At 40.6% G+C, this 23,451-nt stretch overlaps 1 protein-coding gene across 4 annotated transcripts in view; it reads left to right on the top strand.

Annotated features, from left to right (window-relative positions):
• LOC139757955 (uncharacterized) overlaps positions 1-23,451 on the top strand; it is a 751,714-nt gene that overhangs the window by 521,484 nt on the left and 206,779 nt on the right. The window contains exon 7 of one of the 4 annotated variants that reach the window (XM_071678907.1): positions 15,934-23,272. The exons of the other annotated variants lie outside the window; for them this stretch is intronic. Coding sequence (XP_071535008.1) covers positions 15,934-16,763 — 830 coding nt within the window. The 3' untranslated portion in view covers positions 16,764-23,272. Of the gene's footprint in view, positions 1-15,933; positions 23,273-23,451 lie in introns of those variants that run through there. 4 annotated transcript variants of the gene reach the window in all.

Raw genomic sequence — 23,451 nt, 5'->3', positions numbered from 1 at the left:
TACCTAATAACCTTGCTCTTATTCACATTTACTCTTAACTTTCTTCTTCCACACACTTTACCAAACTCAGTCACCAGCTTCTGCAGTTTCTCACATGAATCAGCCACCAGCGCTGTATCATCAGCGAACAACAACTGACTCACTTCCCAAGCTCTCTCATCCCCAACAGACTTCATACTTGCCCCTCTTTCCAAAACTCTTGCATTTACCTCCCTAACAACCCCATCCATAAACAAATTAAACAACCATGGAGACATCACACACCCCTGCCGCAAACCTACATTCACTGAGAACCAATCACTTTCCTCTCTTCCTACACGTACACATGCCTTACATCCTCGATAAAAACTTTTCACTGCTTCTAACAACTTTCCTCCCACACCATATATTCTTAATACCTTCCACAGAGCATCTCTATCAACTCTATCATATGCCTTCTCCAGATCCATAAAAGCTACATACAAATCCATTTGCTTTTCTAAGTATTTCTCACATACATTCTTCAAAGCAAACACCTGATCTACACATCCTCTACCACTTCTGAAACCACACTGCTCTTCCCCAATCTGATGCTCTGTACATGCCTTCACCCTCTCAATCAATACCCTCCCATATAATTTACCAGGAATACTCAACAAACTTATACCTCTGTAATTTGAGCACTCACTCTTATCCCCTTTGCCTTTGTACAATGGCACTATGCACGCATTCCGCCAATCCTCAGGCACCTCACCATGAGTCATACATACATTAAATAACCTTACCAACCAGTCAACAATACAGTCACCCCCTTTTTTAATAAATTCCACTGCAATACCATCCAAACCTGCTGCCTTGCCGGCTTTCATCTTCCGCAAAGCTTTCACTACCTCTTCTCTGTTTACCAAATCATTTTCCCTAACCCTCTCACTTTGCACACCACCTCGACCAAAACACCCTATATCTGCCACTCTATCATCAAACACATTCAACAAACCTTCAAAATACTCACTCCATCTCCTTCTCACATCACCACTACTTGTTATCACCTCCCTATTTGCGCCCTTCACTGAAGTTCCCATTTGCTCCCTTGTCTTACGCACTTTATTTACCTCCTTCCAGAACATCTTTTTATTCTCCCTAAAATTTAATGATACTCTCTCACCCCAACTCTCATTTGCCCTTTTTTTCACCTCTTGCACCTTTCTCTTGACCTCCTGTCTCTTTCATTTATACATCTCCCACTCAATTGCATTTTTTCCCTGCAAAAATCGTCCAAATGCCTCTCTCTTCTCTTTCACTAATACTCTTACTTCTTCATCCCACCACTCACTACCCTTTCTAATCAACCCACCTCCCACTCTTCTCATGCCACAAGCATCTTTTGCGCAATCCATCACTGATTCCCTAAATACATCCCATTCCTCCCCCACTCCCCTTACTTCCATTGTTCTCACCTTTTTCCATTCTGTACTCAGTCTCTCCTGGTACTTCCTCACACAGGTCTCCTTCCCAAGCTCACTTACTCTCACCACCCTCTTCACCCCAACATTCACTCTTCTTTTCTGAAAACCCATACAAATCTTCACCTTAGCCTCCACAAGATAATGATCAGACATTCCTCCAGTTGCACCTCTCAGCACATTCACATCCAAAAGTCTCTCTTTCGCACGCCTGTCAATTAACACGTAATCCAATAACGCTCTCTGGCCATCTCTCCTACTTACATAAGTATACTTATGTATATCTCGCTTTTTAAACCAGGTATTCCCAATCATCAGTCCTTTTTCAGCACATAAATCTACAAGCTCTTCACCATTTCCATTTACAACACTGAACACCCCATGTAAACCAATTATTCCCTCAACTGCCACATTACTCACCTTTGCATTCAAATCACCCATCACTATAACCCAGTCTCATGCATCAAAACCACTAACACACTCATTCAGCTGCTCCCAAAACACTTGCCTCTCATGATCTTTCTTCTCATGCCCAGGTGCATATGCACCAATAATCACCCACCTCTCTCCATCAACTTTCAGTTTTACCCATATTAATCGAGAATTTACTTTCTTACATTCTATCACATACTCCCACAACTCCTGTTTCAGGAGTATTGCTACTCCTTCCCTTGCTCTTGTCCTCTCACTAACCCCTGACTTTACTCCCCAGACATTCCCAAACCACTCTTCCCCTTTACCCTTGAGCTTCGTTTCACTCAGAGCCAAAACATCCAGGTTCCTTTCCTCAAACATACTACCTATCTCTCCTTTTTTCACATCTTGGTTACATCCACACACATTTAGGCACCCCACTCTGAGCCTTCGAGGAGGATGAGCACTCCCCGCGTGACTCCTTCTTCTGTTTCCCATTTTAGAAAGTTAATACAAGGAGGGGAGGATTTCTGGCCCCCTGCTCCCTTCCCCTCTAGTCGCTTTCTACGACACACGAGGAATACGTGGGAAGTATTCTTTCACCCCTATCCCCAGGGATAATATACATATATATATACATATACACATACACACACATACACACACACACGCACACATACACACACACACACATACATATATATACATATGAAAAAGTAAGAAACAATTTAGAAAACTGAAACTTCTAGCTTGAAATGAATGAAAAAAAATGAATGTCACATAATGGTTCAACCTCTGGCTATGGAAAAAGGAAATGTATAATTTATTTACACAAACGTCAATAGCAGTTTTCATCAATTTAACCACTGTATCAATAAGCTTCAATGTCTAAGCTACATTTTTTTTTTTTTTTTTTTTTATATATTATATATTTTATTTATTTATCTATTATACCTTGCTGCGGTACATACACGTCCACACACGCACATATACATACCTATACATTTCAAGGTATACATACGTATACATACACAGACATATACATATATACACATGTACATAATTCATGCTTGCTCCCTTTATTCATTCCTGTCGCCACCCCGCCATACATGAAATGGCATCCCCCTCCCCTTGCATGCGTGCAAGGTAGTGCTAAAAAAGGACAACAAAGGCCACATTCTTTCACACTCAGTCTCTAGCTGTCATGTATAATGCACCGAAACCATAGCTCCCTTTCCACCACAAAACTTTCCATGGTTTACCCCAGATGCTTTGCATGCCCTGGTTCAATCCATTGTCAGCACATCGACCCCGGTATACCACATCGTTCCAATTCACTCTATTTCTTGCATGTCTTTCACCCTCCTGCATGTTCAGGCCCCCGATCACTCAAAATCTTTTTCACTCCATCCTTCCACCTCCACTTTGGTCTCCCACTTCTCCTCGTTCCCTCCACCTCTGACACATGTATCCTCTGCCAATCTTTCCTCACTAATTCTCTCCATGTGACCAAACCATTTCAAAACACTCTCTTCTTCTCTCTCAACCACACTCTTTTTATTACCACTCATCCCTCTTACCCTTTCATTACTTACTCGATCAAACCACCTCACACGACATATTGTCCTCAAACATCTCATTTCCAACACATCCTCCTTCCTCCGCACAACTCTATCTATAGCCCACGCCTCGCAACCATGTAAAGTTGTTGGAACCACTATTCCTTCAAACATACCCATTTTTGCTTTCCGAGATAATGTTCTCACCTTTCACACATTTTTCAACACTCCCAGAACTTTCGCCCCCCTCCCCCATCCTGTGACTCACTTCAGCTTCCATGGTTCCATCCACTGCCAGATCCACTCCCAGATATCTAAAACACTTCACTTCCTCCAGTTTTTCTCCATTCAAACTCACCTCCCAATTGACTTGACCCTCAACCCTACTGTACCTAATAACCTTGCTCTTATTCACATTTACTCTTAACTTTCTTCTTCCACACACTTTACCAAACTCAGTCACCAGCTTCTGCAGTTTCTCACATGAATCAGCCACCAGCGCTGTATCATCAGCGAACAACAACTGACTCACTTCCCAAGCTCTCTCATCCCCAACAGACTTCATACTTGCCCCTCTTTCCAAAACTCTTGCATTTACCTCCCTAACAACCCCATCCATAAACAAATTAAACAACCATGGAGACATCACACACCCCTGCCGCAAACCTACATTCACTGAGAACCAATCACTTTCCTCTCTTCCTACACGTACACATGCCTTACATCCTCGATAAAAACTTTTCACTGCTTCTAACAACTTTCTTCCCACACCATATATTCTTAATACCTTCCACAGAGCATCTCTATCAACTCTATCATATGCCTTCTCCAGATCCATAAATGCTACATACAAATCCATTTGCTTTTCTAAGTATTTCTCACATACATTCTTCAAAGCAAACACATGATCCACACATCCTCTACCACTTCTGAAACCACACTGCTCTTCCCCAATCTGATGCTCTGTACATGCCTTCACCCTCTCAATCAATACCCTCCCATATAATTTACCAGGAATACTCAACAAACTTATACCTCTGTAATTTGAGCATTCACTCTTATCCCCTTTGCCTTTGTACAATGGCACTATGCACGCATTCCGCCAATCCTCAGGCACCTCACCATGAGTCATACATACATTAAATAACCTTACCAACCAGTCAACAATACAGTCACCCCCTTTTTTAATAAATTCCACTGCAATACCATCCAAACCTGCTGCCTTGCCGGCTTTCATCTTCCGCAAAGCTTTCACTACCTCTTCTCTGTTTACCAAATCATTTTCCCTAACCCTCTCACTTTGCACACCACCTCGACCAAAACACCCTATATCTGCCACTCTATCATCAAACACATTCAACAAACCTTCAAAATACTCACTCCATCTCCTTCTCACATCACCACTACTTGTTATCACCTCCCCATTAGGGCCCTTCACTGAAGTTCCCATTTGCTCCCTTGTCTTACGCACTTTATTTACCTCCTTCCAGAACATCTTTTTATTCTCCCTAAAATTTAATGATACTCTCTCACCCCAACTCTCATTTGCCCTTTTTCTCACCTCTTGCACCTTTCTCTTGACCTCCTGTCTCTTTCTTTTATACATCTCCCACTCAATTGCATTTTTTCCCTGCAAAAATCATCCAAATGCCTCTCTCTTCTCTTTCACTAATACTCTTACTTCTTCATCCCACCACTCACTACCCTTTCTAATCAACCCACCTCCCACTCTTCTCATGCCACAAGCATCTTTTGCGCAATCCATCACTGATTCCCTAAATACATCCCATTCCTCCCCCACTCCCCTTGCTTCCATTGTTCTCACCTTTTTCCATTCTGTACTCAGTCTCTCCTGGTACTTCCTCACACAGGTCTCCTTCTCAAGCTCACTTACTCTCACCACCCTCTTCACCCCAACATTCACTCTTCTTTTCTGAAAACCCATACAGATCTTCACCTTAACCTCCACAAGATAATATATATATATATATATATATATATATATATATATATATATATATATATATATATATATATGGTGTGGGAGGCAAGTTGTTAGAAGCAGTGAAAAGTTTTTATCGAGGATGTAAGGCATGTGTACGTGTAGGAAGAGAGGAAAGTGATTGGTTCTCAGTGAATGTAGGTTTGTGGCAGGGGTGTGTGATGTCTCCATGGTTGTTTAATTTGTTTATGGATGGGGTTGTTAGGGAGGTGAATGCAAGAGTTTTGGAAAGAGGGGCAAGTATGAAGTCTGTTGGGGATGAGAGAGCTTGGGAAATGAGTCAGTTGTTGTTCGCTGATGATACAGCGCTGGTGGCTGATTCATGTGAGAAACTGCAGAAGCTGGTGACTGAGTTTGGTAAAGTGTGTGAAAGAAGAAAGTTAAGAGTAAATGTGAATAAGAGCAAGGTTATTAGATACAGTAGGGTTGAGGGTCAAGTCAATTGGGAGGTAAGTTTGAATGGAGAAAAACTGGAGGAAGTAAAGTGTTTTAGATATTTGGGAGTGGATCTGGCAGCGGATGGAACCATGGAAGTAGAAGTGAATCATAGGGTGGGGGAGGGGGCGAAAATTCTGGGAGCCTTGAAGAATGTGTGGAAGTCGAGAACATTATCTCGGAAAGCAAAAATGGGTATGTTTGAAGGAATAGTGGTTCCAACAATGTTGTATGGTTGCGAGGCGTGGACTATGGATAGAGTTGTGCGCAGGAGGATGGATGTGCTGGAAATGAGATGTTTGAGGACAATGTGTGGTGTGAGGTGGTTTGATCGAGTAAATAACGTAAGGGTAAGAGAGATGTGTGGAAATAAAAAGAGCGTGGTTGAGAGAGCAGAAGAGGGTGTTTTGAAATGGTTTGGGCACATGGAGAGAATGAGTGAGGAAAGATTGACCAAGAGGATATATGTGTCGGAGGTGGAGGGAACGAGGAGAAGTGGGAGACCAAATTGGAGGTGGAAAGATGGAGTGAAAAAGATTTTGTGTGATCGGGGCCTGAACATGCAGTAGGGTGAAAGGAGGGCAAGGAATAGAGTGAATTGGATTGATGTGGTATACCGGGGTTGACGTGCTGTCAGTGGGTTGAATTAGGGCATGTGAAGCGTCTGGGGTAAACCATGGAAAGCTGTGTAGGTATGTACATTTGCGTGTGTGGACGTGTTTATATACATGTGTATGGTGGTGGGTTGGGCCATTTCTTTCGTCTGTTTCCTTGTGCTACCTCGCAAACGCGGGAGACAGCGACAAAGCAAATATATATATATATATATATATATATATGTTTATATTATTTTGATCCCTGGGGATAGGGGAGAAAGAATATTTTATTTATTTTGTTTTGCTTTGTTGCTGTCTCCCGCGTTAGCAAGTTAGCGCAAGGAAACAGATGAAAGAATGGCCCAACCCACCCACGTACACATGTATATACATACACGTCCACACACGCAAATATACATACCTATACATCTCAACGTATAAATATATATACACACACAGACTTATACATATATACACATGTACTTAATTCATACTGTCTGCTTTTATTCATTCCCATCGCCACCCCTGCCACACATGAAAAAACGACCCCCTCCCCCCGCATGTGCACCAGGTAGCGCTTGAAAAGACAACAAAGGCCACATTCACTCACACTCAGTCTCTAGCTGTCATGTAATAATGCACCGAAACTACAGCTCCCTTTCCACAGCCAGGCCCCACAGAACTTTCCATGGTTTTACCCCAGACGCTTCACATGCCCTGGTTCAATCCATTGACAGCACGTCGACCTCAGTATACCACATCGTTTCAATGCACTCTATTCCTTGCACACCTTTCACCCTCCTGCATGTTTAGGCCCCGATCACTCAAAATCTTTTTCACTCCATATTTCCACCTCCAATTTGGTCTCCCACTTCTCCTCGTTCCCTGACACATATATCCTCTTGGTCAATCTTTCCTCACTCATTCTCTCCTTGTGACCAAACCATTTCAAAACACCCTCATCTGCTCTCTCAACCACACTCTTTTTATTACCACACATCTCTCTTACCCTTTCATTGCTTACTTGATCAAACCACCTCACACCACATATTGTCCTCAGACATCTCATTTTCAGCCCATCCACCCTCCTCTGCACAACTCTATCTACAGCCCATACCTTGCAACCATATAACATTGTTGGAACCACCATTCCTTTAAACATACCCATTTTTGCTTTCCAAGATAACGTTTTCGACTTCCACACGTTTTTCAACATTCCCAGAACTTTTGCCCCCTCCCCCACCCTATGATTCACTTCCACTTCCATGGTTCCATCCACTGCCAGATCCACTCCCAGATATCTAAAACACTTCACTTCCTCCAGTTTTTCTCCATTCAAACGTCCCTCCCAATTGACTTGTCCCTCAACCCTACTGTACTTTGCTCTTATTCACATTTACTTTCATCTTTCTTCTTTCTCACACTTTACCAAACTCAGTCACCAGATCCATAAATGTTACATACAAATCCATTTGTCTTTTTTAAGCATTTCTCACATACATTCTTCAAAGCAAACACCTGATCCACACATTCTCAACCACTTCTGAAACCACACTGCTCTTCCCCAATCTGATGGTCTGTACATGCCTTCACCCTCTCAATCAATACCCTCCCATATAATTTCCCAGAAATACTCGACAAACATATACCTCTGTAATTTGAGCACTCACTTTTATCCCCTTTGCCTTTATACAATGGCACTATGCAAGCATTCCACCAGTCCTCAGGCACATCACTGAGTCTTTTTTTTTTTTTTTTTTTTTTTTTGCTTTGTCGCTGTCTCCCGCGTTTGCAAGGTAGCGCAAGGAAACAGACGAAAGAAAATGGCCCAACCCACCCCCATACACATGTATATACATACGTCCACACACGCAAATATACATACTTACACAGCTTTCCATGGTTTACCCCAGACGCTTCACATGCCCTAATTCAATCCACTGACAGCACGTCAACCCCGGTATACCACATCGCTCCAATTCACTCTATTCCTTGCCCTCCTTTCACCCTCCTGCATGTTCAGGCCCCGATCACACAAAATCTTTTTCACTCCATCTTTCCACTTCCAATTTGGTCTCCCTCTTCTCCTCGTTCCTTCCACCTCCGACACATATATCCTCTTGGTCAATCTTTCCTCACTCATTCTCTCCATGTGCCCAAACCATTTCAAAACACCCTCTTCTGCTCTCTCAACCACGCTCTTTTTATTTCCACACATCTCTCTTACCCTTACGTTACTTACTCGATCAAACCACCTCACACCACACATTGTCTTCAAACATCTCATTTCCAGCACATCCATCCTCCTGCGCACAACACTATCCATAGCCCACGCCTCGCAACCATACAACATTGTTGGAACCACTATTCCTTCAAACATACCCATTTTTGCTTTCCGAGATAATGTTCTCGACTTCCACACATTCTTCAAGGCTCCCAGAATTTTCGCCCCCTCCCCCATCCTATGATCCACTTCCGCTTCCATGGTTCCATCCGCTGCCAGATCCACTCCCAGATATCTAAAACACTTTACTTCCTCCAGTTTTTCTCCATTTAAACTCACCTCCCAATTGACTTGACCCTCAACCCTACTGTACCTAATAACCTTGCTCTTATTCACATTTAACTTCCTTCTTTCACACACTTTACCAAACTCAGTCACCAGCTTCTGCAGTTTCTCACATGAATCAGCCACCAGCGCTGTATCATCAGCGAACAACAACTGACTCACTTCCCAAGCTCTCTCATCCCCAACAGACTTCATACTTGCCCCTCTTTCCAAAACTCTTGCATTCACCTCCCTAACAACCCCATCCATAAACAAATTAAACAACCATGGAGACATCACACACCCCTGCCGCAAACCTACATTCACTGAGAACCAATCACTTTCCTCTCTTCCTACACATACACATGCCTTACATCCTCGATAAAAACTTTTCACTGCTTCTAACAACTTGTCTCCCACACCATATATTCTTAATACCTTCCACAGAGCATCTCTATCAACTCTATCATATGCCTTCTCCAGATCCATAAATGCTACATACAAATCCATTTGCTTTTCTAAGTATTTCTCACATACATTCTTCAAAGCAAACACCTGATCCACACATCCTCTACCACTTCTGAAACCACACTGCTCTTCCCCAATCTGATGCTCTGTACATGCCTTCACCCTCTCAATCAATACCCTCCCATATAATTTACCAGGAATACTCAACAAACTTATACCTCAGTAATTTGAGCACTCACTCTTATCCCCTTTGTCTTTGTACAATGGCACTATGCACGCATTCCGCCAATCACTGAGTCATACATACATTAAATAACCTAACCAACCAGTCACCCCCTTTTTTGATAAATTCCATTGCAATACCATCCAAACAAGATAGGGGAGAAAGAATACTTCCCATGCATTTCCCGTGTGTTGTAGAAGGCGACTGAAAGGGACGGGAGCAGGGGGCTAGAAATCCTCCCCTCCTTATATTTTAACTTTCTAAAAGCGGAAACAGAAGAAGGAGTCATGCATGAAGTACTCATCCTCCTCAAAGTATCAGACTGGGGTGTCTAAATGTGTGTGGATATAACCAAGATGAGGAAAAAGGAGAGATAGGTAGTATGTTTGAGGAAAGGAACCTGTATGTTTTGGCTGTGAGTGAAACAAAGCTCAAGGGTAAAGAGGAAGAGTGTTTGGGAATGTCTTGGGAGTAAAGTCAAGGGTTGGTGAGAGGACAAGTGCGAAGGAAAGAGTAGCACTACTTCTGAAGCAGGAGTTGTGAGTATGTGATAGAGTGTAAGAAAGTCAACTCTAGATTGATATGGGTAAAACTGAAAGTGGATGGAGAGAGATGGGTGATTATTGGTGCCTATGCACCTGCTCATGAGAAGAAAGATCATTGAGAGGCAAGTGTTTTGGGAGCACCTGAGTGAGTGTGGTAGCAGCTTTGATGCATGAGACTGGTTTATAGTGATGGGTGATTTGAATGCAAAAGTGAGTAATGTGGCAGTTGAGGGTATAATTGGTGTAAATGGGGTGTTCAGTGTTGTAAATGGAAATGGTGAAGAGCTTGTAGATTTGTGTGCTGAAAAAGGACTGGTGATTGGGAATACCTAGTTTAAAAAGAGAGATATACATAAGTATATGTATGTAAGTAGGAGAGATGGCAAGAGAGTGTTATTGGATTACATGTTAATTGATAGGCATGTGAAAGAGATTTTTGGATGTTGATATGCTGAGAGGTGTGACTGGAGGGATGTCTGATCATTATCTTGTGGAGGTAAAGGTGAAGATTTCTGGAGGGTTTCAGAAAAAAAAGAGAGAATGTTGGGGTGAAGAGAGTGGTGAGAGGTAGTGAGCTTGGAAAGTCAGTTTGTGTGAGGAAGTACCAGGAGAGATTGAGTGCAGAATGGAAAATGGTGCAGGCAAATGACGTAAGGGGAGTGGGGAGGAATGGGATGTATTTAGGGAAGGAATGATGGTTTGCACAAAAGATGCGTGTGGCATGAGAAAGGTGGGAGGTGGGCAGATTAGAAAGGGTAGTGAGTGGTGGGATGATGAAGTAAGATTGTTAGTGAAAGAGAAGAGAGAGGCATTTGGACGATTTTTGCAGGGAAATAGTGCAAATGACTGGAAGATATATTAAAAGAAAGAGGCAGGACATCAAGGGAAAGGAGTAAGAGGTGAAAAAAGAGGGCAAATGAGAGTTGAGGTGAGAGAGTAATGTTAAATTTTAGGCAGAATAAAAAGATGTTTTGGAAGGAGGTAAATAAAGTGTGTAAGACAAGAGAAGTAATGGGAACATCGGTGGAGGGGGCTAATGGGGAGGTAATAACAAGTAGTGGTGAAGTGAGGAGATGGAGCAAGTATTTTGAAGGTTTTTTGAATGTGTGTGATGATAGAGTAGCAGATATAGGGTGTTTTGGTCGAGGTGGTGTGTGAAGTGAGAGAGGGTCAGGGAGAATGGTTTGATAAACAGAGAAGAGGTAGTGAAAGCTTTGCGGAAGATGAAAGACAGTAAGGCTGCAGGTTTGGTTGGTATTGCAGTGAAATTTATCAAAAAAAGGGGGTGGCTGTGTTGTTGACTGGTTAGTGAGAATATTCAGCGTATGTATGGTTCAGGGTGAAGTGCCTGAGGATTTTCGGAATGCATGCATAGTGCCATTGTATAAAGTTAAAAATGGATAAAGGTGAGCATTTAGATTACAGAGGTATAAATTTGTTGAGTACTCCAGGGAAATTATATGGGAGGGTATTGATTGAGAGGGTGAAGGCATGTACAGAGCATCAGATTGGGGAAGGGCAGTGTGGTTTAAGAAGTGATAGAGTATGTGTGGATCAAGTGTTTGCTTTGAAGAATACATGTAAGAAATACTTAGAAAAACAGATGGATTCATATGTAGTATTTATGGACCTAGAGAAGGCATAAGATAGAGTTGATAAAGAGGCTTTTCAGAAGGTATTAAGCATATATGGTGTGGGAGGTAAGTTGCTAGAAGCAGTGAAATGTTTTTATTGAGGATGTAAGGCACGTGTATGAGTAGGAAGAGAGGAAAGTGATTGGTTCCCAGTGAATGTCAGTTTGCGGCAGGGGTGCGTGATGTCTCCATGGTTGTTTAATTTGCTTATGAATGGGGTTGTTAGGGAGGTGAATGCAAGAGTTTTTGAGAGAGGGGCAAGTATGCAGTCTGTTGTGAATGAGAGGGCTTGGGAAGTGAGTCAGTTGTTGTTCGCTGATGATATAGTGCTGGTGGCTGATTTGGGAGAGAAACTGCAGAAGCTGGTGACTGAGTTTGGTAAAATGTGTGAAAGAAGAAAGCTGAGAGTAAATCTGAATAAGAGCAAGGTTATTAGGTACAGTAGGGTTGAGGGTCAAGTCAATTGGGAGGTAATTTTGAATGGAGAAAAACTGGAGGAAGTGAAGTGATTTAGACATCTTGGAGTGGATTTACCTGTGGATGAAACCATGGTAGTGAGTCACAGGGTGGGGGAGGGGATGAAGGTTCTGGGAGCGTTGAAGAATGTGTGGAAGGCGAGAACATTATCTTGGAGAGCAAAACTGGGTATGCTTGAAGGAATAGTGGTTCTAACAATGTTATATAGTTGCGAGGCATGGGCTATGGACAGGGTTGTGCAGAGGAGGGTGGATGTGTTCGAAATGACATGTTTGAGGACAGTATGGGGTGTGAGGTGGCTTGATCGAGTAAGTAATGAAAGGGTAAGAGAGATGTGTGGTAATAAAAAGAGTGTGGTTGAGAGAGCAGAAGAGGGTGTTTTGAAATGGTTTGGTCACATGGAGAGAATGAGTGAGGAATGGTTGACAAAGAGGATATATGTGTCAGAGGTGGAGGGAACGAGGAGAAGTGGGAGACCATATTGGAGGTGGAAGGATGAAATGAAAAAGATTTTGAGCAATTAGGGCCTGAACATACAGGAGGGTGAAAGGCATGCAAGGAATAGAGTGAATTGGACCAATGGTGTATACTGGGTCAACGTGCTGTCAGTGGATTGAACCAGGGCATGTGAAGCATCTGGGGTAAACTATGGAAAGTGTTGTAGGGCCTGGATGTGGAAAGGGAGCTCTGGTTTCAGTGCATTACACATAATAGCTAGAGACTGAGTGTGAATGAATGTAGCCTTTGGTGTCTTTTTCTAGTGCTACTTCGCAATTGCACAGGTGTTACGGGGGTGCCATTTCATGTGTGGCAGGTTGGTGACAGGAATGGATAAAGGCAGCAAGTATGAATATGTACATGTGTATTTATGTATATGTCTGTGTATGTATATGTATGCATACATTGAAATGTATATATGCGTGTGTGGGTGTTTATGTATATATATGTGTATGTGGTTTGGTTGGGCCATTCTTTCGTTTGTTTCCTTGCCTTGCCTCGCTAATATGGGAGACAGCGACAAAATAAAAAAAAAAAAAGAATTACAAGATGACTCGTGAAATGAGTGAGATTCTAAAAGACAGCATGAAACAGTATTCACAGAACCGAAAACCACATTATAGATAAATGACCCAACAGACTTCTTACTAAACAGTAATCTCCCAAGGCTTCATGGAGCAGATAACACCACCTTAACACAGGATTCTTAGAGAGCCATTGAGAGTGTGTCCAAGCACTTTGCCCTAAGCCTGAACTCTGTGAACTCATTCTTCATAAAGAAATGCAAAACACTTCTAGTATGAGCACATCAAGATTCTGGCATCATTCCCGAGTATCTGAAACTGACCCACATTGCCCCACTCCACAAAGATGAAAGCAGAATTTTCCCAAAAAACTATCAACTGATAACATTAACAGTGCACATGATTAGAATCTTCAAAAGATTCCTAAGAGGCAAACTCACTGAATATATGGAACTGAACACCCTGCATAACCCAGGACAACATGGCTTCATGGCAGAAAGATTTTGCCTCTCTCAGTTGTTAGACCACTATGATAGGATTGTTGACACTCTGGAAAACAGAAGATGATGTGATTTCTACAGACTATGCAAAAGCATACGTCAGGTATGGTCATGGTGTCATAGAACATAAGATGCAAAAGATGGGATTAACTTGAAAGATTGGGGGATGGATTACAACTTTTTAACCACCATACCACAATATGTAATTGTAAAGCATGGTATCCCCTGACTCCATTGTAAAAAGCTCTATTCTTTTATGGAACTGTACTTGCACCCTCCCTTTTCGTAATTCTTATATTTGACATCGACACAAGCATTAGCTGATTTTACAAGAATAAGTATAAAAATCACATCAGTAGAGGATGCTGAAAGGCTGCAAAGAGACCCTCACAAAGTCTTTAATTGGGCTGCTGAAAACAACTTGCTTTTCATTAGAGATAAGTTTCAACACTACTAGTATGGGGAAAATTAAGAATTCAAAAACAATACCAAATACGGGACAGACACTATCATAAACTAGTTAAATAATGTGAAAGATTTGGGGATGATAATGTCCAGCAACCTAATTTTCTGTGAAATAACAGATTCCTCTTGCAGAATGATGCTGGGCTGGATCCTGTGGATTTCCAAGACAAGGGAAGAAAAAACCAATGATGATAATATTAAAGTTGCTAATTCTTTCATGAGTAAGATACTGCTGCATTCTAACATCACTCTACAAGGCAGGCAGAATTGCTGAATTTAAAAATGTTCAGAGATCTTTCACAGCCCACATTTATGTGGTAAAGAAGCTAAATTACAGGGAATAGCTGAAATTTCTGAGGCTATACTCCCAGTGGTGCAGATGAGAGAGATGCATCATCATCCATACCTGGAAAATCCCAGAAGGTATATTTCCCAATGTATATTCAAAAGTAACATTTTACTGGCATGACAGGCATGGAAGACTTCATAAATTACTACCACTGAATTCCAAGGCTGCTGAATGCACAAAAAGGGAAAATACCTTAAACATCTGGGGCCCAAGGCTTTACAACCATTCTTGTTCTCATCAAAAACAGAAAGTTTGAGAGTGCCCTGGACAAGAACCTGCAAGATGTACCAGACTAGCCAGGCTCTGGGGGCCATGTGGGCCTGTTGGCTGTAGCTTCCAATAGCCAGCAGCTTGGGCCCAGCCTGGGTGCTTGGGGTAGAGGACCTTTAAAGACTTCACCAGGTATGCGCAGTGGTAACTCTCCCAGCACTCAGATTTTGCTCCTCACTTTTTAGCATTCTGTGCTGAAACATATGTAGAACTACACATTATCGGAATGAAAGTAATGAGGAAATGTACTTCTGGATTTTTTTTTCTCAGTGTTATATGAATATCTTTAAAATTATGTTAAGTACATTGAAAAGGAAGAAAAAAGATTTACGATGTTGGAAAGGAAATTTAAATAAGGGGTTAAGAGAGCTAATAGTACTGTATAAAGCTTTGTATTTGATTTTTATTTCCAGAACAAATGATCTTAATGGATGAACTTATCTGATGGTGCATGACCAGTCTTAAACTTAGTCTAGATTGTAGTTATTTATCATTGACATTATTAATGCAGGCAAGCCCATATGGTGGCCCCTAGCATATAGAGGTTGACAGAAAAGTTGTCCATTTTGGTAGAAAACCATTTGGGGCTTTTCATTGATGAAACTTATTTTACTATAGGGATGCTGATATGTAACATATACAGATGATCGTACTGGACAAGTTATATCTTGACATGCATCATTGGATAAATTTTATCAAAATATAACTTTTATGTATGAGAAGAGTCAGAGGCACTGAAACTGGTGCAGAGATATGTGCCATATTAACATATGTAGCAAAGCTGAAGTCAAGAGATCTGATATATAATTTGATGTTGACACTGGTGATTTTAGAACTGTGCTAGAGAAGATTATAGTAGTAGTAGTAGTGGTGGTGGTTGAGTTCATAGTAGGGGTTGTATTAGCTTCATAATACTACTAACATGGGTGTAGAGCATGCTTGTAGCGGACTAACAATGTAGCTGACGCGTATTTCTTGTTGCAGGGCGCGCCTGTGTTGGGGAGTTGGGCAGCTGGGGACGGCGCGCCCTGCCTAGTCCCCCACAAGTAGTGGGCAATGTAGGGGGCACAGTGGGTGCCTGGGAGAGGCCCATCATAGGTCTGGGGGACAGAGTAAGGGGCGGGTGTGACCCAGCTGCTTCTGGTAATGGAGGGGGTTTAGGAATGCTGCTGGATCTACTGGGTCGTGGGGATGACCAGCCCCTACTGGATGGCATGACTGCTGTAGCAACACCCACTGGGGGCCGCCTTTGTCCAGTATGTGGCAGATTCATCAGTAACCCCAGTAACCTAAGGAAACACATGCACCGAGCACATGGGACGCGTACCTACTCATGCCCAGCTTGCCGTAAGGCCTATCGTGTGGCATGTGATCTGCGACGTCATGCCCTCGCTGCTCATAACATAAGGATGGAGTCTTACCATTCAACCAGTGCCACTTCACCACCCTCACACAACATGATTCCCCAGTCATCTGCTAGATTTTTGCCATCCCATTCAGATGGACTTGGTTCAGAAGAGGGAGATGCACATCCCATCTCAGAAGTTCTTACCCGTACTCCCACTCCTGATCCTGCCACTCCCTATAGTACACCCCATAACCTTTCTCTTAGGCCCATCACAACGGGTACTTCACTGCACCAACCTCATATTAGCATCAATGAAAAAGAACATAGCACCCTATGTGCACTGCCTCAACAACTCCCTGGTGTCTCCCTTATTAACACTGGAACCATCACCTCGCATGTCACCCCAAACGAACACTCCCATGCTGATCTTTCTGATATGGGTACATGTCATGCTGCCCTTGTTTAATACCCTTATATCAATCTTTAGTTAGTGTTTATATCTGCATATCTTGTCTAATTTTTTTGGAATTTTCTCCTTTAACTAACACTTTAGTTTTATTATCCAATTCTTGCATTTATATCTCTATGATTAGCTTGTCTTAATTGGTTGTTATCCCATTTAGGATGCACATCGTTTTATTTTCCCCATTCCCCTAGCCTCCCAATCCTCAGCTGCATATTTCTAGTTAAGCTCACTTTATAGAATAGACTTTTCAACTCCCTATTAGTTATAACTAATAGAATAGACTTTTCAACTCCCTATTAGTTCTGCCTATTTTTATGAAGATTTATTATTTTTAATCCAGTTACATCAATTTACCTTTGCTATCCTTATCACATTGATTTTTTTCTTTAATATAACACTTCAGTCTCCACACCATCAGTGTTTTGGTGCAGGAACACACACAAAATTACAGCTGACCAGAGAGGAGCTCAGGAAGTGCTTACCATTTTTTCAAGACTATGGAGGGTCAACTAACTGTTCATGGAGCCTATAATGTACAAGTAAGCGGGAGGGAATAGAATGTGAAGGACCCCCAAAGTATTTATGCATTGGATGTTCAGTTTGGGTATGCCAAATTTGGGAGTTTAATATGGCTTGAGCGTGGAAGTTCTGAGATTCAAATCGAATGCCTAGGAGTCTTGCCACCTTCAGTGATACATTTTTTGATATTGTACTTTTTAAGATCTTAGAAAGTCCCTAGATTCAGATTTACTGCTCAGGAGTGTTGCCAACTTCGGTGATACAATTTTTTTTATTGTGCTTTTTAAGATATTAAGAGAGTGAGTGGCTAACATGGAGGATGTGAACAAATGTGCTTATGTTTTTGTTGTATATAAATGCAGCTGTGACTAAATAAAATGGAGTAAAGTATTAGTGTTACAAGAAGGCCACACTCAATGTTAGTTAAGAATTTAAATTTCCATCATCATTAAGGCTGTTTTGTGCTAGTAAGCATAATCATTGTTAATATTACTTTTGGGGATCAATTTAAGAACTTTAGGAGGTTTTAAAGAAGGCCTAGTAATTACTTAGGAAAGCTGTTACAAACTTGTCATTAAACATTAACAAAGCGAAGTACAGTAGTAAAGTTTTTTATATTGGGCTGCAGTCTGGTATGGGCTAAAAGGGGCAGGGGAATGTATCGAGGCCACCCACTTAGAACAAGATTCATATGGAAGAAAGAAAAAAGAGAAATGAAGGAGGAACCATCAGATGACATATGTTTGGAGGCTTAATGGGAAATTTGACAGAGCAAGACCACTAATTACACATCTACAGACTAAGTTAAAGAAACAGAGGGATCAGTTCAACAATCATGAAGGTTGTCATGAAATGAGAGAAAAACTTAAGGATATGAAAAATAGAGTAGAGCATGCACACAGATTTGCATCAAGTGAGGGAGATCAGAGGGCACAAAACCAAAGGAAAGAAGATAGAATGATTAAAGAATAGACAAGATCAGAGGGGCTATTCTAGATGTGGTAGAAAATGTTGAACATGAGTAATTGCCCAAGACATAAAACTTTGGGCTGGGAGGGGGAGAAGAAGCAGCTTCTGAGGTTGTTTATTGGACTGGTAACATGATGACTGATGCAGCAGGACAGGGAGCTGGAGACATTGTGAATTACTAGCCCAGGGGATTGAGTGATGCTGTAGACAGAGTAAAATACATTGTTAAAAACAGAGCAATCAGGAAGATATATGGCCCAGTATGTGATAAGTTCAGAGAAGTGCCAAGACCGCAGGATCAGTGCTTGTTTGCAAAAAGAGAGAGTATAGAGTAAGCCAGATACAAAAAAGTAAATGAAACAAAGCTTTCGTACTCAGCCATAAAGTGGATGGCACCAGAGTTAAAGATTCATAAACCAGGAGGTTGACAGACAAAAATCTTTATTTTTGGACTGGATGAAGATTATACATCTGATAGAGAAGAAGTGGGAAAGAGAGAATGATTGTTTATTAAAAGATTGATGGAGGCTCTGGAATTATTGAATACAATGTCAGTGATAAATGAAAAAAGAATTGATGGCTATGATTGAGACATAAGACGACATCCAAGTACAGTTGTATTTGCTTTGAAGTCATTTATCCAGGAGGTACTAAGGCAAGCAAAGGAACTTAAAAACAGGGTTCAGTTCTTTTGGGCATTCTTTTTCTTTTTTTCTTTCAAACTATTCACCATTTCCCGCATTAGCAAGGTAGCATTAAGAACAGAAGACTGGGCCTCTGAGGGAATATCCTAACCTGGGCATTCATCAAATATAATAGACCAAGGGAAGAAAGGGCAAAAAGCAAAAGATAAAGTCAGATGGCAAAACACAGGAAATGCTACATGAGACAAGAGGAAGGAATGCCCCTGTCAGCACTGCAAACAAACCAAGAATGTTTGGTATAGGAGGAAATGTTGGAGTGAAAGCAATGACACAGAAAGCAGTAAAACATGCACTTCTTAGAGATTGTAAAGTAATGATAATGGGGATTTCATTTATAAAGAGAATGAACAGAGAAATTTAGATTCTCACAGTGAAAGGGAATAATGGAGCCACAAAAGTTTTAGATATTATATAGGAAAATTCCTTGCACCATCATGTTAGTGAACACATGAGGATGAGATCGACTGATGCACCTTCATTACTGGAACTTATCTTCTCATATTAGCATACATATTGAGATTAATGCATATATTATACCATTTGGAAAATGAGATCGTGTAATGCTCAAGTTTGAATATGGGATAAATGAGGAAGTTTAAAGAGCAAAGTTGAAACAAAACCTAGAGTAGATAATAATTATGGAAACTATACACACCTCAGTAACTTTTATGGTTATATAGATTAGAAATTAGATTTCAGTAACCAAAATTCCGGGCATTTTTGTGATTAGAGGTTCTGTGAAATTTACAATGAAGGAGTAGGAACATGTGTCCCTCTAGCCTCCATTATGGAGTGAATGTAAAGAAAGAGGGAAGAATAGTTTAATAAAAGATATCAGATAGCAAAGAAGCTTCGAGACGTCCATTGGAGAAGTTTTAGTGACCCTTCAGCTAGCAAGCTTTTTCTAGCTATAAAAGAGCAAGGGAATTGAAAGTTGGAACAAAGAAACTTTGAAGAGAATATTGTTCACAAGGTAAAAAAAAAAAAATACAAAACCTTTACATAAATTCATGAGACTAAAATTTTTTCTTTTTGTCATACATATTTGCCATTTCCCGCATTAACGAGGTAGCGTTAAGAACAGAGGACTGAACCTTAGAGGGAATGTTCTCACTTAGCCCCTTTTCTGTTCCTTTTGAAAAATTAGAAAACGAGAGGGGAGGATTTCCAGACCCCCACTCCCTCCCCTTTTAGTCGCCTTCAACGACATGCAGGGCATATGTGGGAAGTATTCTTTCTCCCCAATCCCCAGGGATAGAATAGCCAGGTAAAAAGTAGGTCATCAGGCTAAGGGTTGCTAAGGGATGAATGGTGAAGGATGATGGAAGGATGTTTAAAAAACTTAATAACAAATTCGGAAGTGTTTTCACAGTGGAAGACACTATAACCCCATCACCAGCAAACTTGAGGAGAGAGAAGGTTTTAGAAAACATTGAGATTCTTTTGAAAAATCATCAGCAAAATATTAAAAGGGCTTGTCCCATATGAGGGTCATGCTCCTGATGAAATTTCACAAGTGCTGAAGGTGTGTGCACATACATGTTCAGAATCATGCTGGACAGAGGCAAAGTTCCAGGAGAGTGGAAGAGGTAATCATCATTCCAGTTGATTAAAAAGTAGCCTGAGACCAGGCACTAAACTCCATGCTGGTTTCATTGATGAGTGTGTTTTGTAAGATTCTGATAAAGCTAATTAACAAGCAAATGGATGACTTTCTACAAAGAAGAAATTACCTATATGTGAGGCAGCTCAGCTTTAGGGAAAGGCTCTGCGTAACTAACCTCTTAGATTTCTATGAGAGTGAGCTCTTGTCTTAGACAAAAGGGAAGGCTGGGTGGATAGTTTTTATCTGTACTACTGGAAAGCATTTGACGCTGTACTTCATGGGAAGCTGGTGGAACGATTATATGAGCGGAAGGGAACAAAGAATGCATATCAGAGGAACCTTCTTAGAACGGGTTGAGGTCACTGACAGAGTGACATAGGTTTCTGTTGTTGTGCCATTACTCTTCTTGTTTTTTGTAAATGGCTCCTAATTAAATATGTTTGAGGTTGATACACAGATCATGAGGGAATTGAAAAGTGAGGAGGATAGCATCAGCTTCCAAAGGGACCAAAACAGACTTCAAAATTGGTCTTGTACATGGATGATAAAATTCCTCTTTAACAGATGTGAAGAGAATGGGACAAAGTGAAAGAAGGCCTAAACGAATATTATCTAACAGGTAGTAAGCTTTAGGATTATGTGTGTGAGAAGGGCTTAGGTACCAATGATATTCTAGACCTGTTGCCAGAGTCCCTTATTAGGAGAATAGTTAAGAAGACAAACTGATTGTTGGCAAATATTAGACTAGGTTTCATATATATGGAGAAGGAATTATTTAACAGGCTGTTCAAATCCTACATAAGGCCAAAATTAGAATATGCTTCATAGATTTGGTCACTGCACATTAATGAACACAAAAAGCTAATTTGGAAGATGTGGGGGAAGGCAGCAAAGATTGTACCAGAATTTAGAGGACAGGGTTACAGGGAAATGCTAGTTCTAAATTTACCCACCTTGAAAGAGAAAAGAGTAAGGGGTGATTTGATCACAACCATTATGTTTTTGTTAAACAGATCTTTGAGAGATGTAAGGATAATGCAGCCAGAGGAAATAACATGAAATTAAGTATGAAGCTACAAGATATAAGAAATACTTTTACAAGAGTGGTGGATAAATGAAATAGATGACTGAGGACATGGATAATTCAGACAATATAGATTTAAGATGTATGATGGCGGAAAATGTTCAAGAGATGGGGCCCCACAGATGTAAAATTCTCTCCCTCTTTAGTACAAATAGGTAATTACACACACATACACACACACACACACACACACACACACACACACACACACACACACACACTTTTATTCTATATTCATTCCTGTATATATTTTTTTTTGTATGTGTTTGTAACTCTTAATCTGCTCAAACTGTCATTTCTTGCAGCACAGACTGTTACAGTTAAGGCTTTATCTGAATAGTGATTATTGTACCACAGCTTAAAGTGCAAAGCCTGTGGGAACCACAGCTGTGAGAACTGACAAATATGTGATGTTTAAGTATTCATTGATACTGATATTGCTTATGTGTGAGTAATTGATTAGTGTGATATATTTTCATACTCAGTTTTCTACATGTTAAGATTAAGGATTTGTTCTTAGGCCTTAAGAAGGAGAAGTCAGTCATTATCTAGATAAGTCAAAATGCACCTTGTAGTAATTAAGTAGATGCTTCCATGCCCAAAGACATGTAATGCTGCATTTAATTCTCTTCCAAAGATAATTTTCTTGAATGGCAATATATGTAGGAGTTTATCCTGTATCTTCCAAAGAACATGATTTATATACAGTACTAAGGTTTGTTAAGTTATCCAGGTGGTGTTTGTCCATAGGGTAAAAGAGCCAATGGTATTGGTTTTGTCCAAAGATTCACATTTTTTTTCTCCCAAAGATTATTATTTTCTGGTCATGCTATTCTGTAGCTAGTATATTCTGGTGTTTAGGGTAATACAGGTATTTTTATACCTAAACATAAGCTTGTGGAAAAATAATTATGCTAAGTATATGTTTTGATATATAATTTGTTTTCGATAACCCTGACCAGCTAAGGTTAGAGGGAGCCATAGACCTAGATTAAAACTAAAGTGTAGTTCTGAGGCTCAAAAAAAAAAAAAATGCTTTGAAGTTCTGTAGACACCCAATTAAAGTTTTTACCTAAGTTTATAGTAATTATTTTATATCATTCCTGACATTTATAAATTTTATGAATCATATGTGATTATCTCTTAATGTTATTGCAGTACATGAATGTACAGAGGTGGCAGCAACTTCTAAAAACTGGGGGGCTCACTGGAACAAAAGCTTTCACAATAATGGGGCTGAGCCTCCTTGCTTTTCAAAGTGGGGAGGGGGAGCTTCAATGCTATTCCCCCCACCCCCCACCCCATGTGACCACTAATGATGTATTGCAGGATCATTGTATTTCAAAGTGAAAAAGAAAATGAGAACTATAACCTACATCTTTATTTTGCTCAAATTTGACACTTACATGGGGAAATCCATACAACCCAAATTGCAGGTCACTCAGACCACTGGTGTTGGCTTATAGATCAGTGAAGTTTGACCTAAACCTCAGAATTGGTCACATCTGAGCAAGTATAATTTTTTCACCTTAGAAAGCAATATTGGACTTATTTTGACGCTTTTTGTTAGAGCTACCTTTCTTTTTATAAGATTTCTTGAATAATGTAAACTTAAAAAGTTATTATTTTTTGTGTCCTTTGATTTGACCTAGGTCTGATGCAATCTCTAGTTTTTGTAGATTTTTATACCATGGGAACAAAATATTTATCTGGAGTCATGATTCTGAAATCATATTCCAAATAATGCATTATTCATCACAAAATGAAATATGACCAAAGTTTAAGGATAGATTTTCAGGTGGTTCC

The sequence above is a fragment of the Panulirus ornatus genome, chromosome 2 (assembly GCF_036320965.1).
Source record: "Panulirus ornatus isolate Po-2019 chromosome 2, ASM3632096v1, whole genome shotgun sequence".
Lineage (NCBI taxonomy): Eukaryota > Metazoa > Arthropoda > Malacostraca > Decapoda > Palinuridae > Panulirus > Panulirus ornatus.
The sequence above is the reverse complement of the archived record's forward strand: the minus strand, read 5'-3'. Positions and strand labels throughout refer to the sequence as shown.